Source organism: Choloepus didactylus, chromosome 17 (genome assembly GCF_015220235.1).
Source record: "Choloepus didactylus isolate mChoDid1 chromosome 17, mChoDid1.pri, whole genome shotgun sequence".
NCBI lineage: Eukaryota > Metazoa > Chordata > Mammalia > Pilosa > Megalonychidae > Choloepus > Choloepus didactylus.
Window position 1 is genome coordinate 46,430,715 of NC_051323.1, and position 19,459 is coordinate 46,450,173.

Genomic DNA, 19,459 nt, shown 5'->3' on the forward strand with positions numbered 1-19,459 from the left:
CTCCCCACTATTACTGTCTACTAAATAACGTTTGTCTTAGTTGTTCTGCCAGGAAGAAAATTGCATCATCTTTTCTCCAAAGCCTGAGCATACTACTTTTTTAAATTCTGCTTTATACAGTGTTCATCTATCTTCCCTCTCCCTCCATCCCTTCCATGTTTGGTTATTTATGCTATGTAGAGTGGAATAACAACTGACAGGAAAAATATCCATTCTAGAAACATTAGGATCTTTGTCATTGTTAACTGGGAACACTGTAACTCCAGAGGCTCTTAGGACATATTGTAGAACTAGTATGTCACCAGAAACCATCATTTCCAATCCACTGCCAGCTGCATTTATTAATATTAGGATGGATAAAGGAGACAACAGCAGTGAACCAACTGAAAGGAAACCAAATAGAAAATTATCTTATGTATTTCAGAAATTTGTAAATTTGGGAATATGCCCACACTTATCAAATTATACAACTGCTCTAACCAATTTCTAAGTTTAGATGTTCATAATGTGGGTTTTCCTAAAGGGAAGATTTGAGGGATTTAGCCATTATTGATAATCTTTTATTAAATTTCTAGTATTGCCTTCCTACACAGTGAATATTCTCATACCTATATTTTTAACTTGGTTTATTGTTGTGGTGTATGTGTTTTGTTTTGTTTTGTTTTCGATCTGGAAAGTATTTTGTCAATGACTGTAGATGTGTGAAAATCATTCTTATTACATTATATATTTAAAGGCTTGGATTAAAAAAAGTAGTATTTTCTTTAGAGAACAGTAAGCATAATTCTGGTAGCACTGTAATTTCAAAGTCTAATAATACATGTGGTTATTGGCGGAAAATATTTCTCTTGACATGCAATGCTTGCACTATTCAATCTTATGTGAATTTTGACAAGAAAGGTATACGTAAAAGGCCTTCATTTCTTCTGCGAGAGAAATAGGCAGATTGTGTGACATCAGTTCGTTGCTAACTTCGCAAGCTTCCATTGTCACTATATGTTACAAGTAATAAAAAAAGATATGAAGAAGATTTGAATGATCATGCAGTGAACTTGATGTTCACAGTAACTCTTACCTTTGATGAGAGAGGTGATACAAATTAGTGAAGGAGACTCTTCATAATCACTGGCAAGAGGTGGCTTCTGTTGCAAGACCTTAAGCAGTTTAATACAAAAGCAGTCATGATGTTTCCTTTGATGGCTTTAGTGTTTTCACTTTATTAATTTACTCTCTATATGAGTAGGTGACACTGATTGGCCTTCATGTGCTTAGAAAATGGAAGTTGTTCATATGTAAGGAGTCAATGTAACCATGCTACTTGGGAAAAAACAAAGGAGCTGCCTTTAGAAATACACTTAAAAGTAATAAAAAATTTCTTTCATCCAGAAAAATCTATCCTGTAAACAAATCAGATAATAGTTAACATGTCTAACATTTGGGGAAAAATTGATGACAATAGATGGTTATTAAGTAAAACCATGACACAGATAAGGGAATGTTTGAAGTTAAATACCAAGTTTCTTGAACATTATTTGGTGATGGTCAAGAAAGGAACATGGTTAGAACTTGTATTATGAGACAACCCATTGGGACTCAAAGAGATCACTTCACATCACTGGGTAATCTTGCAGTCATATTCAAGGCCATGAAGTGTATTCACTAGCCAACTGAATTTGTCCCTTGTATTACATAAAGAAGCGATTCCATCATTTATTCATTATTATCACGATCCAGTCCTAATAAATATATTTGACATACAAATATGTCATATTTATAATAATGTAGGATTATTTAAAAGTAAAACAAATATCTAGTCATTCCTTAAAGCATAGAGTGTCCTACTGTGCTGCATTTATAGATGAACAGGTAATTGTGCAACTATAGCAACTAAGTGGTTTTGTTTTCCCAAATCAATAGCTCTTTCAGTCTAGTTGGTGGGGAATACCTAGGAATTCTGGCAACATAATTAATTCTGATATTTTGCATTCACTTTTTATGTGGGAATAAAAGGAACTTTGAAACCTAGCGAAATTGTTGGGTCCCCCACCCCCCTCTTTTGGACAGGGAGGGAAGGGATTAAGTACTTGCATTATGAAGAACTAATATAAGTAATTATCTGAGTACTGCTTTTCACATTAAGCCATACTTATTTTCTGATTCTGTTTTTTCAGTTTCCATAGCAAGACGTGTACAAGATCCATTAGCTGAGCTAGTGAAAATTGAGCCGAAGCATATTGGAGTTGGAATGTATCAGGTAAAGCAATATGAATCATTTAATCTATGAAATGCATCAACAAAAAGAACAGTGCTCAAACCTGGCCTAGTAATTGTCATTGGAAGTAGATCCCTATTTTCAGAGGTTGGACAGTGGTGGGAAGGTAGTTAGGAGTTATAAGTTACTAGAGAAGAGGGGTGTGCCGGTTTGAGTGTATTGTGTCCCCCAAATGCCATTATCTTTGTGGTCTTGTGTGGGGCAGGCATTTTGGTGATGGTTGGATTTGCTTGGAATGTGCCCCACGCAGCTGTGGGCAATGATTCTGATGAGATGTTCCCATGGAGGCGTGGCCCCGCCCATTCAGGGTGGGCCCTTATCGGTGGAGCTATATAAATGAGCTGACTTGGGGGGAAGAAAGAGAGTGCAGCTGGGAGTGATGTTTTGAAGAGAAGCAAGCTTGCTAGAAAGGAACGTCCTGGGAGAAAGCCGTTTTGAGGCCGGAGCTTTGGAGCAGACGCCAGCTGCCTTCCTAGCTAACAGAGGTTTTCCGGACACCACTGGCCGTCCTCCGGTGAAGGTACCCGATTACTGAGGTGTTACCTTGGATGCTTTGTGGCCTTAAGACCGTAACTGTGTAGTGAAATAAACCCCCGTTTTATAAAAGCCTGTCCATCTCTGGTGTTTTGCATTTTGCAGCATTAGCAAACTAGGACAAGGGGAATTCCTTTTTTCCCTTGGCATTAATGGTTTTGATCAAGACTTAGAATTGACTGTAGTCAGATTTAAAGACCATTTAAAACATTAGCTCACAGCAGTAACAATCTAGAGAGCTTTCTCCTTTTATCATTATTATGAAATGGGGTCAGTGGTTGTGAAGCAAGGGGGATGTTGGCTCTTTGTGTAAACCATTGAACGATTAATCTTTCAAGAAGCCTTTGGTACCTACTCCACCTTATTTTTTTTTGCTGTATTTTCTATTCTTATTTACTACTGTAGTTAGCTTTTGGTCATTATCCAGCATGGTCTCAAACCCTCCAATTGTGTAGTTATAATAGTAATAGTAGTAGTAACTATATTTTTGATAGTTGAGGTTGTATGTGTTTGTTGGGCAGTTGGGGACAGCACTATATCTTGGCAAAGTGAATCCATGGTGAGATACAGAATGGCATATGGGACTTAAGTTGTCTCCAGAAACTGGGAGTTAAACTCTTTTCCTCTATGATGAAATTTAAGTCCTCCTTACACCTGAAATAAAATATTACCCTCTGCACAATTTTTATGGGATTTGAGTAATGGGTACTACACTTTCTCTATAGAGATATTACATTAGGTCATAGAATCCATGACCGCTTGGAAATGGAAGAGATCTTAGAAATCATACAACCCTACTTCCTTATTTGGCAGAAAAAGAAGTGGATCACAGAACACCATGGCAAAGCCTAGACTAACCTGTCATATATTGGGACTTATCTAGGAGTGTTCCCATTTTATAGCCAGTTAGACCTTAACTAGGCTTGTTCATTACGGAAGGATAGGTGCTGAAAGACTGATCTAATTGCACCTAGGTTAGAAATGCCTGGTAAATACAACTATAACAGTTTTGTGATGCAGGCATTGTAATTAAGAAGAATTATAGTTATTTAGTTCAACATGAAGTTAGGGAGCTTCTCGGCAACTTAGTAGAATAAAGGAAAGGGAAGTCATAATTGCAGAATGCAGGCGGGTTTAATAAGCTGTTGGCATTATAGAGATCTTTAAGTTAATAGGAGGCCACTACTCATCAGATTTGGATTTGAGATAGCATTTAATGTGAAAGAATTTGGAATTTATTCCAACAGCAATGAGAAATGGTGAAAGTTTTAAGCAAGGGAGTAATGTGATATGATTTGTGTTATTAAACATTGACTCTGGCTACTCTAGGGAGAATGAATTAGAGGGGAAGTGGACAAGCAGTAAGACCAATTAAGAGGCTATTACATTAATCCAGGGTGAGAAATGATGGTGATTTGGACAAAGTTGTTGGTAGTATTTATAGAAAAATGTTGAATCGATTTGGTAGGAACTATTTCATGATAACTGAGAGAAAGAAGTTACTGAGAATTTACTCCAAGGGTTTGACAGGTGGATGATGCCTGGGTAGAGCAGATTTGGTGTGGGAAGATCAATAATTCAGTTTGGGACATGTTAAGTTTGCGATGCCTTGTAAGAAATCCAAGAAAAGATGTCAAATAGGAATTGAATATACAAGTCCGAGGTTTAGAGAAATAGCCGTTAGTAACATTAAGAGTACAGACTCTTTAGCAAATAATGAAACTTAGAAAGTGATCAAGATGGTGGGCTAAACTTATGAATATTCTTTAACTACACAACTCCAAATTCTATGAGTTGACAAAAAAGGTATAAGTGTATATTTGTGCCTATATAAACACATACTTAGGTAAATACATTGAATTACCAATGCCTGGGAAAACAAGAAAGGCTACCATCATTGGATGGAAATTTCAGGAATTCGTGAAAGATATTAAGCAAGAGGAATCACATCCAAAGAGAAAAAATGCTTGGTGGAACCACAGCTCAAAACATGAAGATTAACAGTATTCTTGAGGTAGGTGCAATTCCAGGTAGTGCCAAACCAGAGGTAATGGATTCAAATAGTGTGAAGGGGGTCTGTAGTATTAGATAAGGAAATTTAGAGTAGGTAAGCTGTAGTAATGCCCCCCCTCAATATACTTTGGATCCAGCCTACAGTACTAAATACAACATTAAAGGTCAAAGAGGCTAGAAATTACCTCAAGTAGCCTTTGATTGTCAGGAAGTTCAAGGAGCCTCATCCTGGAAAACAAAGATATAATTGAGTCTCAGAGTTTTTGATATATAATGTTAGTCTTTAAATATATGTCTGGTCCAGATCATTTCAACATGGGAGGGTAGGGAAAAAAGAAGTGATAATGTTGGGATTCTTTTTTCCAAGAAAAAGATTCAGATATAGATTAACTCTAGAATTTGTTAGAAAAATGTCTGCAATATATGAAGAATAATATAGGATTATTTATATACAAGAATAATATAGGATTATTTATATACAAATAGGATCTTTAATATGAATCATGAGACTGAAAAAATAAAAAGATCATTTCAACCAAAGACAGATAAAAGAAAGAAAAGAAAGTACAGTATGGTAAATAAACAGCAAAATCTAAGATGACAGGAATAGGTATAGGTAGTAAGTAAAGGGAATGGATGAAATTTTCCTATCAATAGAGTTTCAGGCTGTTACGATAAATACAGCTCTGAGCTGTATATGTGCAAGAGACACTGCTACAGTAAAAAGAAACCTTGATATTAAAGATATGGGAAAAAGATAACTGCACGAATGAAAAAGAATGTCATAGCAATGTTAATATCAAAGTAGAATTTAAGGCAAAACATTAAATAAGACAAAGAGGGCTATTTAATATTAATAATAGATATAGTCTCCCAAGAAGATTAATTGCCTTAAACATTCTGTGTTATCTAACAGCATAGCTTCAGAAAAGGACAGCATAAAAGCTTTTCTAAACCTTAGAGACAAATTCACTATTTTTGTAGGAGTCTTTTTTTAAGGCAGTTTTACTGAGATTTGTTCACATACCAGATAATCATCCAAAGTTTACAATCAGTGGTTAATGGTATTATCATATAGCTGTGTATTCACCATCACAATCAATTTTTGAACATTTTCATTACTCTAAAAAAAAAAGAATAAAAATAAAAAAGAATATCCAACATCCCATACCTCTTAACCACACTCCCCCATTATTTATTTATTTTTTGTCTTTGTTTCCTTACTCATATGTCCATACACTGGATAAAGGGAGTGTCAGACTTAAGGTTTTCACAATTACACAGTCACACCGTAAAAGCTATGTAGTTATAGTCATCTTCAAGAATCAAGGATAGTGGATTACAGTTCAGAAGTTTCACATATATCCTTCTAGCTCTTCCAATACACTAAAAACTATAAAGGGATAATTGTATAATGCATAAAATGTGCCTCCAGAATGACCTCTCGACTTTATTTGAAATCTCTTTGCCACTGCAACTCTGTTTTATTTCATTTCTCTTCCCCCTTTTGGTCCAAGAAGCCTTTCTCAATCCCACGATGCCAGGGCCAGGCTCATTCCTGAGAGTCATGTCCCACATTACCAGGGAGATTTACACCCCTGGGAACCATGTCTCATGCAGGAGGGAGGGCAGGGAGTTTACCTGCAGAGTTGGCTTAGAGAGAGAGAGACCACATCTGAGCAACAAAAGATGAGGGTGTCTCTTAGGCATAATTTTAAGTAGGCTTAGCTTCTCCTTTGTGGGAATAAGTTTCATAAGGGCAAGCCACAAGATTGAGGGCTTGGCTTATTAAACTGCTAAGTCCCTGATGCTTGTGAGAATATCAGGAATTCCCCAGGTGAATATGTTTAATGTTCCACATTTTTCCCAGTCCCTCAAGAGGAACTCGCAAATACTTTTTTATTCTCTGTCCCAATTACTCTGGTATTTGTATTGGTATGGTACGAGGCATCACATCCTGTACAAACCAAGATTTCATTCCCTATTCCAGTTTCCATGTAACCTGGTGTTTGAATAAACTGACCATACAAGTTAAATTAGATAGCGTGCTACAGAAAATGTAAATTTTGCACCAAGTAAGCATCTCTTGCTTTGGTCTCACATAGAAGTTCAAGTTTTAAAAGCACAGTCCATATCATCCTTTACCCTTTAGTCTGATTTGCCTTAGTCCTAACTAGATCATTTCCATTCATATCTCTAATTGAAGTCTGATCTCTTTTTCAGCTTTTTTAACAGTTGTTGTATGGGGTAATGCTAACTTTCATAGCTGCAGAATTCTAGCTCTGTTTGTAAGAGTCTTTAATAGGCCATAATATATTAACATAAAAAATGTTAAAACAACTTTATGAAGATATAATCACATACCATAAAATCCATCTATTCGAGGTGTAGAAGTCATTGTATATGTATATATTTATAGGGTTGTGAAACATTTTTGAATATTTTCATCACTCCTAAAAGAAGCCCTTTATCCATTAGCATTCACTCCCCATGAACCCCTCCTTCCCAGCTCTAGGCAACTACTAATCTACTTTCTTTCTTTATAGATTTGCCTATTCTGTATATTTAATATAAATGGAATCATATATTATGTGGCCTTTTGTGACTGGTATCTGTCACTTAGAATCAGGGTTCCTCCATGTTGCGGCATGTTTCAGTACTTCATTTCTTTTTATTGTTGAATAATATTCCATTGTAGGTATACACCACATCTGGTTCATCTTTTCCTCATTTGATGGACATGGGTTGTTTCCACTTTGGGAATATCATGAATAATACTGCCATGAACGTTTGTATACAAGTTTTTGCATGCATGCATGTTTTTATTTTTCTTGGCTATATACCTAGCAGTGGATTTGCTGGGTCATTTGTTAACACAGAAATTTAAAGGCAGATGATGAATTGGGGAAATTATTTGCCACAAGAGCCTTTATGTACCACTTACCATAGAGGAAAATATAAATTTCTCTCTTTATAAAAGAAATCAAAATTAAACAAGGGGATAGTATTTCAGCCTATAAATTGAGTAGAGTTGTAGAAAAATGATAAAAATCTGTGCAGGCAGGAAGGATGCAGTGAAATGAAGATTACAAATACTATGGTGGAAATGTAAACTGCTGTTTCTAGAAAACCGTTAATATTTATCAAGATGTACTTTTAAAAAAGCATCCCTTTAACCCTATATTTATCCCTTTTGGGATCTGTTCTAAGGCAATACTGTGAACTGCTGAAAAGATTTATATACAGTTTGCTGTTCATAGCAAAATAATGAAACCAGCTACAATGGAGACTAGTTAAATGAATTATGGTATATCCATCAATTGAAATATTGTACAACCATTAAAAATTCAGCCATTCAAGAAAGATTAATGACATGAGAAATTGCCCTTGATATAATTTATAAAATTGCAACAAAGATTCTGATACAGAATAAAACTAATTTGTGTTTTTAAAATGTAGACATGCATTTATATTGAGGAAACAAAAACCTGGCTCATATTTATATCTTGGGTTGTTGTGATTGATGATCTTTATTTTCTTCTTTTTTACTTTTTACTTTTCAGACTTTCTTTAGTGATTATGTATTAGGAAAAATTTATTGTAAAATATGTATCCATTTCCATATCACAGCCAATGGACCACTTAATTTTAAGCCTTCATACACAGACTTCTATTATAACTAGAATGGGACTTAATTTCTTTTTGGTTGGATGTGTAGGTACTTAAAGAGTACATTTCATACTTTATTATGATTTAAGTTAGAACATGGCTGATGAATAAAATGAAAGCCATTCAAAGAAAGAATGTTAAATAGTTACGAAATAATAGAGGCCATAATATTATTTCAATAGCAACTAAAATACTTTTGGTTTAACAACAGCTAAAATGCTAAAGGCAGCATTCCCAATTCTTGAAAATGGGAGAGCTGATTTTAAAAACATATGCCTGTCATCATTTCTGGAGAGAGAGGGAGGCTGCCAGTGTGGTTGAATGACATCTCCCTAACTGACCCCTCAAGACTCCTTTGCTGGAAAGTGGCTTGGTGTTACTCCCAAGAAAACACTCTGGAGTGAGAGCAGGAGGATGCAGTGTTGGCTGTGTTGAGCTCTGTGGGACATGTGGAATGGTGGTTTAGCCTGGCCTTGTCATATCCTGAGGGCCCAACTGAAGTAAGTTGGATTAACTTGGTATTTATTCCTTCTTTGGACTATGTTTTAGATACTTTCATGCTCATTAACACCTCCACTGGTAATTAGGAAAGACTCGGAACAGCCTTCTTTCCTCTTTTTGTGCTTCTCTGTTAGATCATTTAATGATGTTAGAGAATGAAATGGTTGTCTAAAATGAATTTTTGGAACCCTTAATGGATTTTCTGTGTCCAGGCCATCTTTGTTCCTCATTATCATGAATAATGAGGAGTAACTATGAAAGGAAAATTATCTTCCCAGCTGAAGTTTCTCATGGTGAAATCTCAAAGGTGGGAATTTGTAATTTTCCCCACCCTTTCTGTGGGATTCTGGGTTTAAAAAAGCATCTCTTAAGTGGTGACATTACTCTGTTAAAAACTGTTTTACAGTTAACATATAGAGATTATTAAATAAAGTTTTAATTTAGGTCTGTAAAAGGTAAGATTCCTCCATCTGTTCTATAATGTTTGTTCAAATCCTTTTAAACCTTTTAATCCCTTAATTATCATTGTAGAGTGAGATACAGAAAAGAGTCTGCCCTATGGACAGTCACGTGACTTTTGCCTTGATATTTTTTTGTCCCCTATATTAAGGCAATATGTTGAAATAGAGAAAACACAAAGGTAAAACACAGAGGAAAGTGTTCTAAAAATAAAGCAATATTTATGAAAGATTCCCTACCAAAATGTTTTTGCAATCTTGTCTCTTGACTGTAATTCCCAAGATACTAGTTATGCCTGAATCTCTCCTTTAAAGGGTATTATGGAAGAAATTCAAACTTAGCCTTGCAATTTAGATGTATCACTTATTTGTGGCTATGCAGAGACCTTGTTAAAGAAAATTGAAAGGAAATACCATGTTAAAGAAAACAAGTAATTGACCTTGACTGGAAGTACAACCCAAACTCATGTATTAGAATATTCTAATTATTCGTTAAAATTAAAGTTTAAAAATTTCTATTTTGAGTATGTTTTCCCTACAAGATGAAGTATGCTTCCTACATGGAAATATTAGCTTAAGTTTTCTCAGGTTCTTAAAAATGTAGTTTGACAATGTAATAAATCATAAACATGCATGCTCCTGGTATAACATCATTACTTTCTTTAAAAGAAATGAGTTTTTAGTATGATTCGAAGAACCTTTTACCAATAATACTTTAAATTATTAACAACAAAATATCTAGTGTCCTTTATCTTTTGTGTGCTTACTCTTTGTTTATCACTGACCCTGGACAATATATCAATTTCAGTTTCTAGTCAGTTTCACCAACTAGCTTTCATACATTGGCACAAAACTTATTGTTAGATATTCTGTGTAGGAAGGTGGTATTTAAAACAAGTACTTATCATGGACTACTGAAAAAAAATTATTCAAGACTTGAAAAACTCTTACCATAAAGGAAAAAGTTTAAAAACTCTGCTAGAGAATCTAAAATGTCTCTGAATCAGAAAACAATTTAAACAAAGACAATTCACAGACAGGGCAAAGATATTTGTAACACCTATAACCTATAAAGGATTAGTTTCTTGAAAATATAAAGATATCCTACAAATTAAGAGGAAAGAAAGGCAACAATTCAACAGAAAAATAGGCAAAGGATCTGGACAGAAGAGAAGAATGCAAATGACCAATAGAGATATGAAAAAAATTATCTATCTCACTGGTAATTGGAGAAATGCAAACTAAAATCATGATGGGAAACCCTTCAGATTGACAAAAGTTAGTTTGAAAGTTCAGGTGTCACAAGCATGTGGAGGATTGGAAATCTTGTACATTACTTGTAAGAGTATTAATTGATAACAACCACTTTTGAGAAGGGTTGGAAATTAGTAAAGTTGGAGATGAGCATTCAGTTCAACAGTTCTGAATATGCATAGCCTTGAAAAGTTCTCTCACTTGTGTGCAAGAAGACATGTATGAGAAGTTCATTGAGGCATTATTTACGATAATGAAAATTTGTAAACAACATAAATGTCCATCATCTGGAAAATGGATAAACTGCTATACTTAGGCAATGAAGTATACTTGGGCAATGACCCAAATAGGGTCATCAATATGGATAAAACTCACAAGATATAATGTTGGCAAAAAACAAGTTGCAGAATTATACCATTGGTATAAATTTTTAAAATGTGAAAAACAATATCATGTCATTTATGAATACCTATATATATAAAATATATATATATATTAAAGATATAAAAACAAGCACAGAAATTTAAGCTAGTGGTTATTTTGCAGGGAGCATGGAAAGGGAGGAGAGTGGGATCTGGGAGGATATACTAGGAACTGCAGCTATATTTATACTATTTAATTTCTTAAGCAGGTGGGTAAGTATATGATATCTCTTATATTCTATAATTTCTTGTTAAATATTTCATAATTAAAAAAAAAGATATATGCCACCAAAATGTTAGGGTGTTTTTTAACTCAAGAACTTTGGTTTTTAATTGGTTTTAATTTCTTCCTTACACATTTTTGTATGTTTGATTTTCTTTTTTAAAAATGAGGATTTATTTATATAATTAGAAAAAAATCTATTTTCATTTTTTGGTGAATATTTAAAATTAAAATTACATTTCCTCTTTATAATATTCTTTCAAATATTCATCTTTAAGACCTAATTTTGCACCACATCAGATAATCTTTCTTTAATGCAAAGTTTTAACACTACCTTTACGAATTTTCTCTCACAAATATTATTATTCTGTGAATTTTAAGGATTGAATACCATTTTAGAAAGATGTGTCCTAGGACAAACTTGTAGACTATTATATTTCTAGTGCTTATTTACAAGGCAGTGTTGGCTAGGGCAGGTGTTTAAAGAATTGTCCCATAATGCATAATAAACTGTAAAAGGACTAGCATTCATTCCTATACTGTTTTCTTTTCACTACTACCCTTCGCTTATTCCTAAATTATCTAAATTAGAAACCTTAGGATTAAGCAGGGGAGCTTTTAAAAATACCTAGCCTAGGCCACATCCCCAGAGATTTTGGTTTAATTGGTATGAGGGTGGGCCCCAGATATAAAAAAAAAAAAAAAAAATTTTAATTCTGCAGGTGATTCTTATCTAATCAGCCAGGGATGGGAACTCGTGGTTCTCAGAATGTGGTCCCCAGACCAGCAGCATCCAGATCATCTGAGAACTTGTTAGAGATGTAAATTCTTGAGCTCCTTTCCAGACCTATAGGATTAGAAATTATGGAAGATGGTGTCCTGTAATCTGTGTTTTACTGCTAATGTTTGAGAACATTAATGTTTCTAATATTTCTCAAACTTGAATGTGTATATAAAATCCTTCAGGGTCTTGTTAAAAGGGAGGGACCTGAGATTCTGTGTTTCTAAAAAGCCCTTAGGTGATGCCAGGGCTGCTGGTCTGGGTATTGCTTTTTTTTTTTTTTTTTTTTTTTTTTCCATTTTTTTTTAATCATCATTTTATTGAGATATATTCACATACCACGCAGTTATACAAAACAAATTGTACTTTCGATTGTTTACAGTACCGTTACATAGTTGTACATTCATCACCTAAATCAATCCCTGACACCTTCATTAGCACACACACAAAAATAACAAGAATAATAATTAGAGTGAAAAAGAGCAATTGAAGTAAAAAAGAACACTGGGTACCTTTGTCTGTTTGTTTCCTTCCCCTACTTTTCTACACATCCATCCATAAACTAGACAAAGTGGAGTTTGGTCCTTAGGGCATTCCCAATCCCATTGTCACCCCTCATAAGCTACATTTTTATACAACTGTCTTCGAGATTCATGGGTTCTGGGTTGTAGTTTAATAGTTTCAGGTATCCACCACCAGCTACCCCAATTCTTTAGAACCTAAAAAAGGTTGTCTAAAGTGTGCGTAAGAGTGCCCATCAGAGTGATCTCTCGGCTCGTTTTGGAATCTCTCTGCCACTGAAGCTTATTTCATTTCCTTTCACATCCCCCTTTTGGTCAAGAAGATGTTCTCCATCCCACGATGCCGGGTCTACATTCCTCCCCGGGAGTCATATTTCACGTTGCCAGGGAGATTCACTCCCCTGGGTATCTGATCCCACGTAGGGGGGAGGGCAGTGATTTCACCTTTCAAGTTGGCTTAGCCAGAGAGAGAGGGCCACATCTGAGCAACAAAGAGGCATTCAGGAGGAGACTCTTAGGCACAAATATAGGGAGGCCTAGCCTCTCCTTTGCAGCAACCGTCTTCCCAAGGGTAAAACTTATGGTGGAGGGGTCAACCCATCAAACCACCAGTCCCCTATGTCTGTGGTCATGTTAGCAACCATGGAGGTGGGGTAGGTGAATACCCCTGCATTCTCCACAGGCTCCTCAAGGGGGCACTACATCTTTTTTTTTTTTTTTTCCTTGTTTGTCTTTTTTCTTTTTTCTTTTTTTTTAACTTTCCCTTCTTTTTTAAATCAACTGTATGAAAAAAAAAGTTAAAAAGAAAACAAACATACAATAAAAGAACATTTCAAAGAGACCATAACAAGGGAGTAAGAAAAAGACAACTAACCTAAGATAACTGCTTAACTTCCAACATGTTCCTACTTTACCCCAAGAAAGTTACATAATATAGCAACATTTCAGTGAACTTGTTCCTACTACATCCATCAGAAATTAACAGACCATAGTCATTTCTGGGCATCCCCAGAACGTTAAATAGCTTATCTGTTCTTCTTGGATTATTGTTCCCCCTTCCTTAATTGCTCTCTATTGCTAGTTCCCCTACATTCTACATTATAAACCATTTGTTTTACATTTTTGAAAGTTCACATTAGTGGTAGCATATAATATTTCTCTTTTTGTGCCTGGCTTATTTCGCTCAGCATTATGTCTTCAAGGTTCATCCATGTTGTCATATGTTTCACGAGATCGTTCCTTCTTACTGCCGCGTAGTATTCCATCGTGTGTATATACCACATTTTATTTATCCACTCATCTGTTGAAGGACATTTGGGTTGTTTCCATCTCTTGGGTATTGCTTTTTAAGTAGCAAGGGATCCTCCTCAAGCTGCCTGGGCCCATCAATCAGAATCTGATTTTTTTTTTTTTTAAACCCTTTACTCTCTGTTTTTACTCACATTTTGTATTGTAGAGTATATCATGCATACATAAAAGTGATAACTTTCCAAGTACAATTTAACAAGTAGTTAGCAAATTTCAAAGAATACCATAGGTCACAATTTCACAGTTTCAGTTATTTTCTTATTCTGGAATATAACATATAAACAAAAAGGTAATATCTTTCAAAGTATGATTTAACAAGTAGACATACAGGAAATTTCCAAAGTTGTTATGAGTTATAGTACCATAGCTTCAGCCATTTCATTATTGTGAAATATAACATATATATAAAAAGGTGTAGCTTTCAAACTACAATTTAACAAGTAGCTATAGAACAAATTTCAAAGGATGCTATGGGTTACAATTCCACCATTTCAATTCTTTCCTGCTAGCTATTCTAATACCTAGCAACTAAAAAAAACAGAATTATATAAAGATTCAGTATTCATAGTCCTTTGTTAAATTATATCTTGTCTGTTACTATCCCTTCCTCTAGTTTAATCACTTTCCTGATCTTCAGGGATGTCTAGGCAATGACCACCCTAACCTGTTCATATTGGAAAGGGGTGTCAACTTTATGAGCAAAGGGGACACATCTAGTTGATGTTCTTGAAGAGGCTGTTGCCTCTGGGTTTGGGGCTTAGCTGGCATAGGAGCACTCTGAAGGATTTAAGTTTCTGACGAATAAACTTAGTGAGTGAAACTTTTATAGAGTCTCATATAGGGATCCAGGAATTCTTTAAGGTTTTCAGGACTACTGTTCACTTGGGCTTATCATATTGTGGTCATTTGGCATATCTAGGTGAAGCTTGCATAGGAGTAACCTCCAGGACAGCCTCTTGACTCTATTTGAATTCTCTTAGCCACTAAAACTTCATTTGGTCAAAAAGGCATTCTCAGTCCCTTGATGCCAGGGTCAGGCTCATTCCTGGAATCCATGTCCCACGTCACCAGGAAGGCTCATTCTGGGCGTCCTGTCCCACACTGGGGAGAGGATGATGAATTTATTTGCAGTTAGGCTTAGAGAAAGTCCACATCTGAGCAACAAAAGAGGTACTCCAGAGGTGACTCCTAGGCATAACTACAGGTGGGCTTAGCCTATTCTTTACAACCATAGGTTTCACCCGAGCAAGCCTCAATACTGAGGACTTGACTTATAAAGTAAGGGGGTTCCTAACTTCACATAGCATATGTTATGTCAATGATAATCCATCCGTAACTCACATTATCATCACTTAGTTGTACAATCCTCATCACTCTCCATTTTAAACAATTCTCATGACCGAAAACATCTCGTAGCTCTTGTCAGCCCTTAATTATTTGTCCCCCGTATTTCTGTAATACTATATGGTGTTCCTATTGATTATGGCCCCTAGTATGCAATATGTTGATATTTCCCATATACGCTTCTGTTGTCAACTCTCTGTGCTAGTGTCATACTTCAGATGTATATCATGCAAGCACCTATCTATATTTGTGGTGCTGATCTCTGGGAAATGCCTTTAAACAATGCTTTTCAATCCTATTTGTCTTCAGTACAGCTCTGATACTTATAATCCTATTAACAAACAATCGTCACCCCTATCCATTACCGTATCTTTGAATTCACCATCATTAACGTATCTGCACATACTACATTATCATTTCCCTCACTAGCTGCTGTCTATCACCAGGTCCCCAATATTCTTATAAGACATTGATTTTGCATTGTTCAGATAGTTCATAGAAGTGGTAACATACAATAACTTTCCTTTTGTGTCTGAGTTATTTCACCCAGCATCATATCTTCAAGGTTCATCCATGTTGTCATATGTTTCATGACCTCGTTCCTTCTTACTGCTCTGTTGTATTCCATCTTATGTATATACCATGGTTTGTTTATCCACTTATCTGTTGAAGGACACTTGGATTGTTTCCATCTCTTGGCAATGGTGAACAATGCTACTGTGAACATTGGTGTTCTAGTTTGCTAATGCTGCCAGAATGCAAAACACCAGAGAGGGATCGACTTTATAAAGGGGGTTTATTTGGTTACACAGTTATAGTCTTAAGGCCATAAAGTGTCCAAGTTAACACATCAGCAGTCAGGTACCTTCACTGGAGGATGGCCAATGGTGTCCAGAAAACCTCTGTTAGCTGGGAAGGCACGTGGCTGGTGTCTGCTCCAAAGTTCTGGGTTCGAAATGGCTTTTTCCCAGGACGTTCCTCTCTAGGCTGCAGTTCCTCAAAAATGTCACTCTCAGTTGCTCTTGGGGCATTTGTCTTTTCTTAGCTTCTCCAGAGCAAAAGTCTGCTTTCAAAGGCCATCTCCAAAATGTCTCTGTAAACTGCAGTTCCTCTCTCAGCTCCTGTGCTTTCTTCAAAGTGTCCCTCTTGGCTATAGCTCCTCTTCAAAATGTCGCTCTCAGCTACACTGAGTTCCTTCTGTTTGTCAGCTCGTTTATATGGCTCCAGTGATTTAATTTAGTCCCACCCTGAATGGGTGGGGTAACACCTCCATGGAAGTTATCCAGAATTATCACCCACAGTTGGGCGGGGCACATCTCTACAGAAACACTCAAAGAATTACAATCTAATCAACACTGACATGTCTGCCCACACAGATTACATCAAAGATAATGGCGTTTTGGGGGACATAATACATTCAAACCAGCACAATCGGTATATAAATGTCTGTTCGTGTCACTGCTTTCAAATCTTCTGGGTATATACTGAGAACTGGAATTGCCAGATCATAGGGTAATTCAATATCTAGTTTTCTTGAGAAACCGCCAAACTCTTCCAGAGTGGCTGTAACATTATACAGTCCCCCCAGCAATGAATAAGAGTTTCAATTTCTCCACATCATTTCCAGCATTTGTTGTTTCCTGTTTGTTTGATGGCAGCCATTCTTATTGGTGTGAGATGATATCTCATTTGGTCTTGATTTGCATCTCCCTAATAGCTAGTGAAGATGAACATTTTTTCATGTGATTTTTAGCCATTTGTATTTCCTCTTCAGAGAACTGTCTTTTCATATCTTTTGCCCATTTTATAATTGGGCTGTTTGTACTATTGTCCTTGAGTTGTAGCATTTATAGATGCAAGATATCAGTCCCTTATCAGATACATGGTTTCCAAATATTTTCTTCCATTGCGTTGGCTGCCTCTTCACCTTTTTGACAAATTCCTTTGAGGGCCAGAAGCTTTTAATTTTGAGGAGTTCCCATTTATGTATTTTTTCTTTCGTTGCTTGTACTTTGGGTGTAAAGTCTAAGAAGTGATCACCTAATACTAGGTCTTGAAAATGTTTACCTACGTTATCTTCTAGTTGTTTTATGGTACTGTCTGTTATATTGAGGTCTTTTATCCACTTTGAGTTAATTTTTTATAGGGTGTGAGGTAGGGGGTCCTCTTATTCTTTTGGATATGGATATCCAGTTCTCCCAGCACTGGACTGTGCCAGTTCAGTGGATTTGGGAGCCTTATCAAAAATCAGTCAACCGTTGATCTGGGGGTCTATTTCCAAACTCTCAATTCGATTCCATAGATCAATATGTCTGTCTTTATACCAGTACCATGCTGTTTTGACCACTCTAGCTTTATAGTAGGCTTCAAAGTCTGGAAGTTAAGTCCTCCCACTTTGTTCTTTTTTAGGAAGTTTTTGGCAATTTGAGGCCCCTTTCCCTTTCAAATAAATGTGATAACTAGCTTTTCCAAATCTGCAAAGTAGGTTGTTTGAATTTGGATTCGGATTGCATTGAATCTGTAGATCAGTTTGGGTAGAATTGACTTCTTAACAGTGTTTAGTCTTCCTATCCATAAGCATGGAAAATTTTTGCACCTATTTAGGTCCTTTTTTATTTCTTTTAGTAAAATTTTGTATTTTCTGTGTAGAGGTCTTTTATATCCTTGGTTAAGTGCATTCTTTGGTACTTGATTTTTTTAGTTGCTATTGTGAATGGAATTTTTTTAATTGCCTCTTCAGTTAGGTCATTACTAGTATATAGAAACACTACTGACTTATGTGCATTAATCTTATATTCTGCCACTTTGCTGAATTTGTTTATTAGCTCAAGTAGCTTTGTGGTCAAATTCTCAGGATTTTTCAAATGTAAGTTCATATCATTTGCAAATAATGACAGATTTACTTCTTCCTTTCCAATTTGGATACCTTTTATATCTATATCTTGGTGAATTGCTCTGGCTGGAACTTCTAGAACAATGTTGAATGAGATGATAGTGGGTATCCTTGTCTTGCTCCTGATCTCAAAAGGAAGGCTTTCAGACTCTCACCATTGAGTACTATGCTGTCTGTGGGTTTTTCATATATGCCTTTTATCATATTGAAGAAGTTTCCTTCAATTCCTCACTTTGAAGTGTTTTTGTTAAAAAGAGATGTTGAATTTCAGCATCTATCGAGATGATCATTTGATTTTTCCCTTTTGATGTGTTAGTGTGCTGAATTACATTAATTGGTTTTCTTATGTAGTGCATCCTTGCATGCCAGGAATGAAACCCCACTTGATTATGGCGTATAATTCTTTTAATGTGTCTTTAGGTTCGATTTGCAAGTGTTTTGTTTAGGATGTTTGCATCTATATTCATTAGGGAGATTGGTCTATAGTTTTCCTTTTTTTGTAGCATCTTTATTTGGTTTTGGTGCCAGAATGATATTAGCTTCATAAAATGAGTTAGGTAGTGTTCCTTTTTCTTCAGTTTTTTGAAAGAGTTTGACAGGAATGGTGTCAGTTCTTTTTGGAAAGTTTGGTAAAATTCTCCTGTGAAGCCATCTGGCCCTGGGCTTTTATTTGTAGGTAGATTTTTGATGACTGATTTGGTCTCTTTGCTTGTGATTGGTTTGTTGAGGTCTTCTATTTCTTCTTGGGTCAGTCTAAGATGTTCATATGTTTCCAGGAAATTATCCATTTCCTCTAAATTGTCTAGCTTGTTGGCATACGGTTATTCATAGTATCCTCTTACAATTTTTTTTTTATTTCTTTGGGATCTGTAGAAATTATCCCTTCTCATTTCTGATTCTGTTTATTTGTGTCTTCTCTCTTTTTGACTTTGTCAGTCTAGCTAAGAGTCTGTCAATTTTGTTGATCGCAAAGAACCAACTTTTGGTTTAATTCTCTCTATTGTTTTTTTGTTCTCCGTATCATTTGTCCCCACTTTAATCTTTGTTACTTCTTTTTGTCTACTTGCTTTAAGGTTAGTTTGCTGATCATTCTCTAGCCTCTTCAGTTGTTTGGTTTGGTCTTTAGTTTTAGCTCTTTCTTGCTTTTTGATATATGCATTTAGAGCTATAAATTTCCCTCTCGGCATTGCCTTCGCTGCATCCCACACGTTTTGATATGTTGTGTTCTCACTTTCATTCGTCTCTAGATATTTACCAATTTCTCTT

The 19,459-nt window shown here is 35.7% G+C and overlaps 1 protein-coding gene across 1 annotated transcript in view; it reads left to right on the forward strand.

Annotated features, from left to right (window-relative positions):
• SRBD1 (S1 RNA binding domain 1) overlaps positions 1-19,459 on the forward strand; it is a 281,240-nt gene that overhangs the window by 168,020 nt on the left and 93,761 nt on the right. Inside the window, exon 16 of the mRNA XM_037806820.1 lies at positions 2,172-2,254. Within this exon, the coding sequence (XP_037662748.1) occupies positions 2,172-2,254 (83 nt within the window). The remainder of the gene's footprint in view (positions 1-2,171; positions 2,255-19,459) is intronic.